General features: G+C 42.6%; 1 protein-coding gene across 1 annotated transcript in view; it reads right to left on the minus strand.

Moving 5' to 3' along the window:
* Nucleotides 1–12,944, minus strand: part of CA10 (carbonic anhydrase 10) — an 834,819-nt gene that overhangs the window by 429,059 nt on the left and 392,816 nt on the right. The window contains 1 exon segment of the mRNA XM_029600669.1: nt 6,920–7,062. Coding sequence (XP_029456529.1) covers nt 6,920–7,062 — 143 coding nt within the window.

Here is a 12,944-nt window from a genome sequence, read left to right on the forward strand (position 1 = left end):
ACCTAACTGGTGTTTTTGTGTGTGTAGGAACCTAACTGGGATATGTGTTTGTGTGTATGTAAAGGGATCTAACTGTGTGTGTGTGTGTGTGTGTGTGTGTATATATATATATATATATATATATATATATATGAACCTGACTGGAGTATATGTATATGTGTGAATGGGAACCTGACAGGGGTAAGTGTGTATGTGTGAATGGGAGCCTGACTGGGAGGTGTGTTTGTGTAAATGGGATCCTGTCTGGATTGTGTGTGTGTATGAGAGAGAGGGAGCACGTGTGTATGAGAGAGAGGGAATGTGCGTGTGATAGCCTATACAAATGAGAGGGAATGTTTATGTGAGACCCTTTGTGTATGAGAAAGAGGGACTGTGCATGTGTGAGAGCCTGTGTGTATGAGAAAGAGGGAGCTTCTGTGTGTGTGTGTGTGTGAGAGAACATGTGTGTATGAGAGAGATGGAGCTTGCATGTGTGTGAAAACCTGTGCATATGAGGGAGAGGGGCATTTGTGTAAGCATGTGTATATGAGAGAGAGGAAGCATGTGTGTATGAGAGAGAGGGAGTGTGTGTGTGTGTGTGAGCCTATGCATATGAGAGAGAGAGATGGAGCATTTATGTGAGAGCCTGTATATATGATAAAGAGGGAGCTTGTGTGTATGTGTGAGAAGATGTGTGTATGAGATAGAGGGAACTTGCATGTGTATGAAAGCCTATGCGTATGAGGGAGAGGGACATTTGTGTGAGCATGCATGCATACAAGCATGCATACATAAGAGAGAGGAAGCATGTGTGTATGAGAGCGAAGGAATATGCGTGTGCAACAGCCTATGCGTAAGAGAGAGAGGAAGTGTTTGTGAGGAAAGATTAAAGAGGTTAGGACTTTTCAGCTTGGAGAGGAGACGGCTGAGGGGGGATATGATAGAGGTGTTTAAAATCATGAGAGGTCTAGAAAGGGTTAATGTGAATCAGTTATTTACTCTTTCAGATAATAGAAAGACCAGGGGGCACTCCTTGAAATTAGCATGTGGCACATTTAAAACTAATCGGAGAAAGTTCTTTTTCACTCAACGCACAATTAAACTCTGGAATTTGTTGCCAGAGGATGTGGTTAGTGCAGTTAGTGTAGCTGTGTTTAAAAAAGGATTGGATAAGTTCTTGGAGGAGAAGTCCATTACCTGCTACTAATTAAGTTGACTTAGAAAATAGCAACTGTTTTTTGGGTACTTGCCATGTTCTTATGGCCTGGTTTGGCCACTGATGGAAACAGGATGCTGGGCTTGATGGACCCTTGGTCTGACCCAGTATGGCATGTTCTTATGTTCTTAACATATGTTTGAGAGAGAGGGAGCATGTGCATTCAGGTGTGCATATGAGAGAGGAGTTTGCGTGTTTGAGAGCATGTGCGTATAAGTGAGAAGGAGCTAGGCACTAGATGCCTAGCAGTGACCCAAACGATGACTTTTTGGTGGCCAACAGGAAGAAGACTAGGACTATTTGGAGATATGTGAGTTATATGGCAGGTTGTGACTGAGAGGGAAGATAAAGGATATGAATGAGCAGGGCTGGTGCAAGGGTATTAGGCGCCCTAGGCACCTTCTACCTTGTGCCTGCCCCGTCGTACTACCCCATCCTGCCTCGCCCGGGATCACGCACTCTCTCCCACTCCTCTGAATGGAGAAAGCCAAAGCAAGATGGTAGGAGGTGGCGCGAGCCAGGGTCCGGCCTGAGGGTGCCAACGCAGGTGAGGTGAGGGGGCGAGGGACCAGATTACCACATGGCTGGCGAGTTGTCAGTGCCTTCAAGGGAGAGAGAAGCGCTGGGTCAGGTGAGGATGGATAGTTACTTGTTGCTGCCGCGGCTGCTGCCCCTGACCTTATCTCATCTTGCCCACTTTGCCTTGCATCTTCCTCTCCTCATCCAGCCAGCCCTGCCTTGTCCAGTCCACACTGCTTTTTCTAGTCTCTCCAGTTCCTCCTTGCTTTGCTTTTTACCTGGCCTCAGCCTGACTTCACGGATCTAACCATTGCCTTGAACCTGGACTACTCACATGCCTGCCACTGACCATTGCTTTGGACCTGGACTGCGCTTTTCTTGCTGCCTGTTCTAACCCTTGGCCTGAACCTGGTGACTCTCTGACTGCTGCCTGCCCTGAACTCAACTTGGCCCCGGACTCTCTTCTATTCTTTGCTCTTTAGGACCATTGCCTAAGTCCTGCCAGTCCCCGGAACCCAAGGACTCAACCTGCAGGGAAAGGGGTTGGTAAACATGAAGCCACCATCTCAGTCCCATCCCAGGGCATGTTCACCAGCTGCCTGCGTGGGTCTAGGGAATTTTCCCACAGTGTGCCAACCACGCCACAGCACAAAGGTCCATTCTCATAATATGCTGACTCGGCACTCAAACCTGACAACCCCTATCTCCCCATAAGGCCTCTCAACAGTGCACATAAAGGTACACATGAAACTCAGTTATGTGCACATAAACCGGGATTTAAGTCTGCAATTACCCCTTTAGTGTAAAAGGCGATTTTTTTGCTTTTAATTATGAGGTTTCTCCTAAACAGAACTGGGTATAATACATCTAGGTTCTAAGATCTGCAGCATCTGTCCTTCACCAGTAATTAGCCTGGAACAATAAAATTAATTGTGTAGCGTTAACTGGTGAAATCAATCAATGGCCTCAGACGTGAAAGTCAAGGGTTTTGGCAATGTATTAACTGTCCGCCATAGCTTGATATTTTTATGCTAGCAACATTGGCTTTCAGATAAAACAAGGCACTGAAAGGTTTCTGTTAAAAAAGTAGAGTGTCCAGGTTTTTAAACAAGTGTAGCCTATAAAAATAAAGAACATTTTAAAAAGTCCAACTATATTTGTATGAATAACAAACAACTTTAATTACCCGCAATCTACTTAACTTATTATTCTGAAGTGTTCCTGCTAGTTTTTGCTCTTAACAGACACAACCATGTGCTTAAAAATATATTACGAATGTGAAATACCCTTGTCACTAGTAAGCAGTGCATTGCAATTTTCTCCTTTATTAAACTTTTCATCATACTTGTAAAATAGATATTAACTTTTAGAATATATTGAACATTTTAGCATCATATTACGGCCCCAGAAAATCCATCATAAATCAGTTTACAGATGACATTGATGTCTTATTACAATTCATTCCTTCAGGACCATTTCGAGCAGTTCATTTATTCATATCCCTCCAGTGCTGAAATATGGCTCACAAGTGCGTCGGTCCTTTTTAGTCATCGCCAAGGCAAAGCATGGCAGGTGCCATTTATCAAAGAGGGTGAACTCGAGGACTCCAGTGCCACAAACTGCTCTAGCTTTCAAGATTTCCACAATGAATATTCAGGGATATATTTGCATACATTGTGAGCCAAGAGGCCAGCTTCATTTGCATAGCTTGGCTATACCGAAAACCAGACCAATCCGTGGCACTCAAAGACCAGAGTTTGTCAATTACTGCCACATTATGCTCTTTACAATAACACTAGTAATATAAACTAGTTGGTAGAGGATCATTTCACTGCTTTAAAAAAAAAAGTATTTTTGCCTTTTCAATAAGAAAACTTCTTTATAAAATGTGTGTACAGTAAATGTATTTTTTCTATGTGGACTATTTAGTTCATGCATTAATCTTCAATGAACTTCATGGACACAGGTTTGAAGGGTATTAACAGAAGATATGCCCAACTCTCCAATTTACATGCCATCCAGTATGTTATTAGATTTGATCAACTGTATAATTTGATGTCATTCTATAAAATGTAGATTACAATATGTATATCTTTGTGAAAGAGGAACCTATTACTACAATTTACACAATGTGTATTATGAAATACACTAAATCTTCCAGAATATGAAATTGCATAATTTACTGTACGACACCATTTCCAGGATGTATTCACTGAAACTGAAATTATAATCTGGGACCTAAAATAGAAGCTGGTGCTAGTGTTATGCAATGAACCTGTATAATACTTTTCCATTTTTAAAACTGAGAGAAACCTGGCACAAATAAATGAAAAAGCAATAGGTAAGAAATACAATAACTATTAACTATACCCGGCTTCTCTGAATTTTCTCTTGGAAGGACAATAGGGAGGATAATTTAATAACTGTGTGGATAGGGTAAAGTTAGTGCTTAACTTTTACATGCAGAAGCTACTCCATGCTTGCAAAGTGAACTTATGGGTGTAAATTCATTTTAAAAATTCCTGGAAATATGCACAAATTCACCCACACAAGGTCAGACCTGCTCCATCGAGGGCACAACATGTGCATGTAAAATTATGCACATACTTTATAAACTAAAAAAGTAGGCACTCAAAACTCTCGTTAGCCCCATTTCTGCCCCTCAGAGTGCCTCAAAGTAGTCCAAGTTAAAACCTTTATTTGAATCGTAAGCGCATTGTTTTGACATTACTACAGAGAACCTCTCCATACAGGTATACATATCAGCGTTTTAGTTCATCTCTCATTATGTAATTTTTGAAAGCATCAAGCATCTCTGTTTTATTATTGTTTATCAAGTGTAATGTTATTTTTGCACATGGTGCCTTAAATGCAATTTTAATTATTATTTATATTTTAATGTATTTATGTCTATTTATTTATATGGCTTATTTGTTATTTTAGCCCCTGAGGCAGCCCCAGGCGAGGCGAAACTCGGCCAGAGTCGGGCACTTGTACGAATATCTGTCTCCACTCAAATAAAGGTTTTAACTTGGACTACTTTGGTGTCTAATCTATATTATTGCCCAAACGGCGTTCTTAGACAACCTACCCTCCTGCTTCATCAGTCCTCAGAGTGCCTCTCCCCAGCGCATGTAAACGTATGCACACGATTGGCTGACGCGCATAATTTAAAATGCGCTGGTTTATGATGGCCATTTGCATGCATAAAACCATTCTTTCTGCCCATAAATGGCTTGGAATATTAACCCCTAAGAGGGTAAAATTTGATGGCAGTAAAGTCTGCGGGTCCTTTTTATCCATAGACTTTCTACAGACTTTCAAAGTGAAAGCAATTGCATAGTTTCATGTAGACAATTAGTGGAAAGGATGCATACCGACTCTCCCGCGCAAAGTTACACCTGCTCTTGGACTGGCATAAACTGTATGTGGACTTAACATGCATACTTTAACCAAACTATTTAAAGTATGCACATAAATGTGAACTAAATCCATCTCTGGCTTCCCAGGATGCCTCTTTATTACATGCACCAAAGTACATGAAATTCTGAATTATGTGCCTAGTTTTGGTAACATTTCTAATATGAGCCACTGATGCATATAAAATTGCATTTTATGCATGTAAATGGCTTTGAAAATTTGGCCTGAATTGTCCCCAGTGCAATAAAGCGTCAAATAATTTCCAGCTTCTGTTCAACAATATTGCAAACATTGGTCCACCTGTTCTAATGGGAAGTACTTTTCTTCTGATGATTATATATTGCAGTAGGAAATTGCTGGTGCTGGGGAAAATAAGGATTTGTAGGGATTTCTGTATACCTGCAAATTCCTAATTTTCACACCTGTTTTCCCTTTTGTGGGACTCATAACTTTCGTACATTTATCCCATAAAGTAAACACTTGAATAAAGATGGGCCAAAACGTCAACCGAACTTACAGGTATGCTTGAATCAGATTTCAAGGCTCAGGTATATCCTATGTATAATTTGACTTTTTTTTTCTAGTATTGATTTCCCAGTCTGTGCAGGTGAAGTGAGACTGCTTTTCGGACTAGTATTTTCAAATGCTAAAATATTCTTTGATAACTATGACATCATAAACTACAGTGGCTTTCAAAAGTATTCAACCCCCTAAAAAGTCAGTAGATTTGTGTGGATTATCAATGACACTTACACAGATTGTTGCAGACAGTGGGCCAGATTTTAAAAAGGTTACGCACGTAAATTCGGAGGATTTATGCGCGTAACCGGCCTTATGCGTGCTGGGCCTATTTTTAAAAGGCACAGTGATGCGCATAAAGCCCTGGGACGCGTGTAAGTCCCGGGGCTTTACTAAAGGGGCGGGGGCGGGGCAGGGCGGTCCAGGAATGGGACGGGGGCAGGGCCAGAGGCCTCTGACAGAGCGGCCATTGCCGCTGTGTCGGAGGATTGTGTGCCGGCAGACTGCCGGCAGGTGCAAAAGGTAAGATAAAAGTTTTGGTGGGGGGAAATGTCATTATGTCCGCAGTCATTATGTCATTATGTCCGCAGTCATTATAAATAGAACATGTATGCCGCGCGCACTCCTTTTAAAATCTACCCAATAATGTTTATTGCAAACCAGTATACTCTTAATGTAATTTTCAAAGTCACAATTCATTATTTCTCTGCATTTTCTGCAGTCTTTGCACTCCATTTTTAAAGCATTTTAAATGTATACTGATATTTTAAATGCAGCACCAAGTGCAGCACCATGCAGTACAAGTCATATCTGCCATAGATGCTGCATTTAAATCACCCATAAAGGCATTTTCACTTTCTTACAGTATCTTTGTTATCCCTAACTTTAAAGGAATCAAATATCTTGGCTCCAATTCTGCAAAATTCATGAGCTACCTAAATTCATCCTGCTACAAAGAAAATATTTGTAGTGACTTCGGGCACATTCAGAATTGTCCTCCAGGAGATTTCTACCCAAATGTTAATTTTTTTATTTCATGGTCTCGAGGCCCCTTTTCTGAAAATAAATTTTATAGGGGTATTCATGTCAAAGTAGGTAATGGAAATCTTGCAAAAGTCAGTCATTACACAATAAATAGGTAAATGCATTTTAGCTTATGATACGTTCGTGGATAATGCAATCCTTTTAAAGTATAGATCTGCACCATCCGCAGTCATTATAAATAGAACAGTGCCCATCTTTATGCAGACATATTGATAAGCTTACCTTTCTGCCCCCAGTGTTAATGCGAAGTGGTGAGAGAAAGGGGTCAAAGATCATATGGCTGGTCTCTATATTGATTGGTGACTGTCTTTTTCCGACAGAGCACAGATTCCAGGCTGAGTTCACCAATCCCCAAAAGGAAGGAACTGTCAAAAAAAGCATAGGAGGAACATTTACAAAAATTGAAATGAGAAAATATACATATGATAGCCTTAATAACAGCAACTGAGCATCTTACTATTTCCATATGGAGGTAATTTTCAAAGGAATTACACGTGTAAATGTAACACATTATTTCAGCAATTTTCAAAAGCCCGTTTGTGTGCTTAAAGTGCACTCGTGTGTGTAAAACTTATTGACAATTCAATAGAAAATATAGTAGAAGTTTTCAAAAGCCCACTCACACACATAGGGGTAGATTTTCAAACGTGCGCGCATGCATCCATGTACGCGAGCTACCCGGTGTGGGCATGTTATAAAATCGGGTGTCGGCGCGTGCAGGGGGGTGCACACTTGTGCATCCTGCGTGTGCTGATGCCTGCGGCCTTGCTCAGTTCCCTCCCAGTCCGCTCCAATTTCGGAGTAGACTGGGAGGGAACTTCCCAACCCCCTATATTAACCTCTCTTCCCCTTCCCCACCCGCCCCCTAGCCCTAACCTAGCCCCCCACCCCAAATTTTTAATTTACCCACGCCGGCACCATGCTGGCACGCGATCCCCCGGCACAGCGGCAAATGGCTGCTATGCCGGGGGCCTCTAGCCCCGCCTCCTCCCCTGGACCATCCCCTCCCCTGGACTACCCCGCCCCCTCCCCTTTCCCGAAGCCCTGGGACTTACACGCGACCCGGGGCTTTACGCGCGTGGCCGGGCCTTTGAAAATAGGCTCGGCGCGCATAGGCCTTTTAAAATCTAGCCCATAAATTGTATTTACGAGTGTAAAATCCAGTTTTAGGAGCCTGATTTTAAAAACAATTTACATACTTAAAACTGGGTTTTACACACGTAAATACACTTTACCTGTGTAACTGGGCTTTTGAAAATTGCTACAATACATGCCATTGGATTTACCCGTACAAAGTGCACTTATATGGGCAAATGACATCTGAAAATTCCTATGATAGTAAGTTACATTTACATGCATAACACCTTTAAAAATTCACCTATGATTGAGTAAATCCTTTTCAAAATCACCTGCACCCATACACATGTGTACATGGACACACGCAACATTGCTACAGCAATTGATATGCGCAGGTTATAAAATCCAAGTACATATCATGCAAATATGCTCACATATGTAAAAACTGTGAGCCGCACAATTCGGACTTGTAGCAGCATTTATCCGGATAAATTCCAATTTATCTAGCTAAGTAGTGGCACTTTGCCAGACAAATTTGAAAAGTGCTACTTAGACGGACAAATAGCACTTTTCGGACTTATCCTGGTATGTAAGATAGCAGCATAAGTAAAAAAAAAAGCACTACTTAGCTAGATAGTCTTAAAATACTCCTTATCCTGGTAAGTCAGATAGCTGAATAGTCTAAAAAAATCAATACATATCTGGCTAAATCTGATAGCTGGATAAGTAGAGCTTTTAGACTTATCCGGTTAAGTAGCGCCTGCTGCTATTTAGCTGGATAAGTCGGAATTTAGCCAGATAAGCATGCATAAATTATATACCAGTGTATTTGTACTTCAAATTTTAAGGTATATGCAAGTAGATTTTACTTGCGTTATTTATAAGCATTTACACCATTTAAGTTGGCTTTTACATTCATAAATCAGGGGATTTTTTTAACATGCTCGTGGCAATGAAATAACCAGTTTTACCAATTAGTATACCAGTTTGCCCAGTCCATCTGCAGCTCATGAATACCCTCCTGGCTCTTCTGCCTCAGGTCCCCCCCATTTCACCTCCTACTCAGTCATTTTTTCACTTTTAAGATGGTTACGATCACTTACTCCTGATATTGAGCAGAAATAAATATACATGAGTAAGATGCCGCATTTACAGGAGTACATTTCTTATAAAAGAGCAACTTGTATGAATGTTGGACCCTTCCCAGAATGCTCCTGGCCCGCTCCTTTTTTAAATATGTAAATTTTTTTATATATAGTGGGGTAGATTTTAAAAATTTGCGCGATTGCGTACTTTTGTTCGTGCACCAGGTGCGAACAAAAGTACGCTGGATTTTATAAGATACGCGCGTAGCCGCACGTATCTTATAAAATCCGGGGTTGGCGCGCGCAAGGGGGTGCACATTTGTGCAACCTGCGCGCGCTGAGCCCAGCGCGCGCTGCCTGTTCCCTCCGAGGCCGCTCCGAAATCGGAGCGGCCTCGGAGGGAACTTTCCTTCGCCCTCCCCCGCACCTTCCCTTCCCCTACCTAACCCACCCCCCCGGCCCTATCTAAACCCCCCCTACCTTTGTCGGCAAAGTTACGCCTGCTGAAAGCAGGCTTAACTTTGCGCGCGCCGGCCAGCAGCCCCGCTCCGTGTTCCGGTCCCGGGGGCTGGTCCGGAGGCCGCAGCTACGTCTCCGGAACACCCCCGGGCCGAAACCACGCCCACGTCGCCGCCCCCGAAACGCCGCGTCGCTCTGGGCACGCCCCCGACACGCCCCTTTTACAAAGCCCCGGGACTTATGCGTGTCCCGGGGCACTGCGTGTGCCGGCGGCCTATGCAAAATAGGCACGCCGGCGCACGAGGGCCCTGCGTGCGTAAATCCGGCCGGATTTACGCGCGCAGGGCATTTAAAATCCGCCCCATTGTTTTTAAGGTGAATTTTAAAAGCCGGATGCATGCCACACTCGGGAAATGGGTGCGTATCTAGCATATGCGAGTGGCAACTTGATTTTATAAGCCACCCACATGCACACAAGCACTGATGCACAAATATCTCAAATTAGGAAAAAAGGGGCAGAATGTGGGTGGGGCATGAGCATTCCGGGGCGGGGCCAAGAGATATGCACGCAAGTAGCTATGTGCCTGCATCCAGGTATATTTCAGCGCAAAGTTACTTCTGCTATGGATGAGGTGTAAGTCTTAATAAAGCTATTTGCAAGCAGCTATGAAGTGTTTTAGGGGCCTGGGTTAGCTGGGGGGAGTGCAGGCTAAAGAACCAGGGGAGTTTGGAGGGCCTAGCTCTAGACTGGACAAACTGGTGAAACTGGTCAGGGCCTGGATGCGCATCTTTTATAAAATTCCCTCACTTAGGTATCCAAAAGCCGACTTATGCTGCTGTGCGAGCACAAGCTTAAAATTAGGAGCACACCCACTGAGCTATTTTATAACATTGTGTGCGAATGTGCACGCAGGGTATAAAATACCCATTTATCTGGTCGCACCCCCATTTTAAAGCTTTTGTCCTATTTATATGTTTGAAATAATGCACTTCAAGAAGATCTTGATAACAGAAAATTATAGACCAGCTGTAGGCAGACCACAGAGGAAATCCATGAAATATCAAAAAGTAAAGAAAAAACCCATTTACATAGAAGGTCCAATAACAAGTCATTATGGAATATGTGGAACAAGTGGACTCAATGCAAAATTGCTTCCATTAAAGAATCTAAATGATTAAAATAAAAAAAAAGTAATCATCTTTATATTCAATAGAGCATTTACATGGAAACTTAAGCAAAACGGTACCTCCTAAACCGATTTCCTGTAAAGGAAAGCTTTCCTTCTTTGTTGGGTATTCTTTTACAACATCAGGAAAAATTGCAGGGCCTAGAAAGGATCTGTTCTTGAGATGAAAAAAAAAAAAAGACCTCAAAGTCCAGTCCTTATTGGACTCCTGAGCAAATACTACAAGAAAAGTAGCCCTTTCCAAATTCTCAGAACCAGAATTCTCAAGAAAAGCTGTGAGAGCCATGCAAGTAGCGGGATGTGAAGTCTCAATAGCAGAGGATCCGCCTAGGATTGGGAAGGTAGTATGCTTTAACAACTGAAGGTATTACTTATTTAGGTACCCATAAAACATCTAAATAAAACTTCCTCAATAGCTCAATAGGAGATGACACTGGACACTTAGGAAAAATAAGGAATCATAAATTGCATCTTTTCAATACATTGCCTAAATTTTGTACTTTATGATTGACAGCCACATTATCTGCAATCAAAGCAGAATTACACGCTTGAAGAGACGAACGCTTATCCAAAACTTAAGTCCTTGATCCTGATCTTTAAACATTTGAGAATGTTCATCCACCTTGTGCATAAGGCCTCCCACCCTACCCCAAACCAAATCAATTTTAGAAGAAAGAGATTTTTCAGAGCCCACAACCTCAGCCCATACAGCATTCAAGGTCATTACTGCAGGCCTTTGCAGCATTTAATGCTGCTTGGATACCTCATCAAGAGGAGTAAATGATAAACCAACAGTTAACAATGGAGGTTCCCCATCTAGTTTGGGGACAGGAGATATTCCACTCTTTCCATTATTCCCTTGTGTAGCCTCTGAGAAAACTGGGGATATGGTCTGTGGAGGAATGGTAGCATCAGGACTAAATGAGACCGAAGACTCAAGGGGAGCAGAAGCAGCAGCTCCAAGCTTCACAGCATCCCTGAACAGCTTGGATAGCGGAAAAGAAAAGTATCCAGTGTCAATTGAGAAGAAGGTGGCTTGGACAACACAGAGGGGAGTACCCATACTGTACACTTCTTCCCCATAGCTACTGGATAAGAAACACTGGAGGCAGTTCGAAAACAAGCAAAGGGATGCGGCCCTGTGGTGCACCAACGATGCCGGGATTTTGAAAGGTCGGGTTGCCTCTCAGCGACGAAGTGGAAGGGTATCACAGGCTAGAACTGCTGCCAAACCTCGGAGCCATTGTTGTGGGCATCCTCCAGCTCCCCCCAACATGCGCTGCTAACACTGGGGTTTTGAAGGGTCCAGGTCGCTCTCAATGAATTGGTGGAATGACGTAACAGGCAGGTACTGCTGGCAAACTAGGGGCCATGGCGTGGGCATCCTCCAGCTCTATCCAACTTGTGCCGCTGAAGCCAGGATTTTGAAAGGACCGGGTCGCCATTCAATTCACACGCAGGAACTGCTGCAAACCTTGGAGCAGAAGTCATGGGCTGCCGCCAGCTCTCCCTCTTAAATATGTAAATGTATTCATGGACCCTGATTTACGTGTGTATACTGTTTTTTAAAATAGTATATACTTACATATATGCAATTTTACACACGTGTTATTTTTTTACATGTGCAACATTTGAAAAGTCACCTTTAAATGTGTGTGTGGTGGCTCTCTGGATGTGGTAATCACAAAAAGAGAGAATATAGGCCCCCTACTCTTTACACAATACACACATACATAGGGGGTCCAATAGTATTAATCTATAAATTTTTTAATACATCAGTTAGTCAATAAACATCATTTTCCAGAACATATTTATTAATATATTTCAAACATGTATTAATAAAATTACATACACATTGAATTCACAGGTGTTTCCATAATTACATCATTAATACAAAAACATGTGCAACCTCATGGACATTATCACCCCACCATAGCACCAATAAACTAGCAGCATTACCACCCCACCATAGCAGCACTAACTTAAAAATCCCCTCCAAACACTCATACATTCATATCACACACACTCCCCACCCACTAAAACACCACACATCTAAAACCACCCAACCTATTAGAGTTAAAGCTATCTTTATCTCAGCATGTTCCACCACGTATTAATTTCATATGGGAGCACTCCACCACATCCCTCACACCTCTAAGACCACCAAAGCTTTAATGGTTGAAGCTATCTTCATTAGGGCATGCTTCGTCACATATTCATTCCATATGGGGGCAATCCACCACGTCCCATCTAGTGGCTCTCTGGATGGCCACTAGATGGTCCTAGATCTCTACCCATAGAATTTAATAGAGATGTGAATCGGAACCGGAATCGGTTCGGATTCCGGTTCGGATTCACATCGTGTTTTTGTTTTCGTCCGGCCCGATCGCGGTTTTGTTTATCGGCTGCACCCGAGCCGATAAACAAAAAACCCACCCC

This window comes from Rhinatrema bivittatum, chromosome 4 (genome assembly GCF_901001135.1).
Source record: "Rhinatrema bivittatum chromosome 4, aRhiBiv1.1, whole genome shotgun sequence".
In the NCBI taxonomy this organism is placed as follows: domain Eukaryota; kingdom Metazoa; phylum Chordata; class Amphibia; order Gymnophiona; family Rhinatrematidae; genus Rhinatrema; species Rhinatrema bivittatum.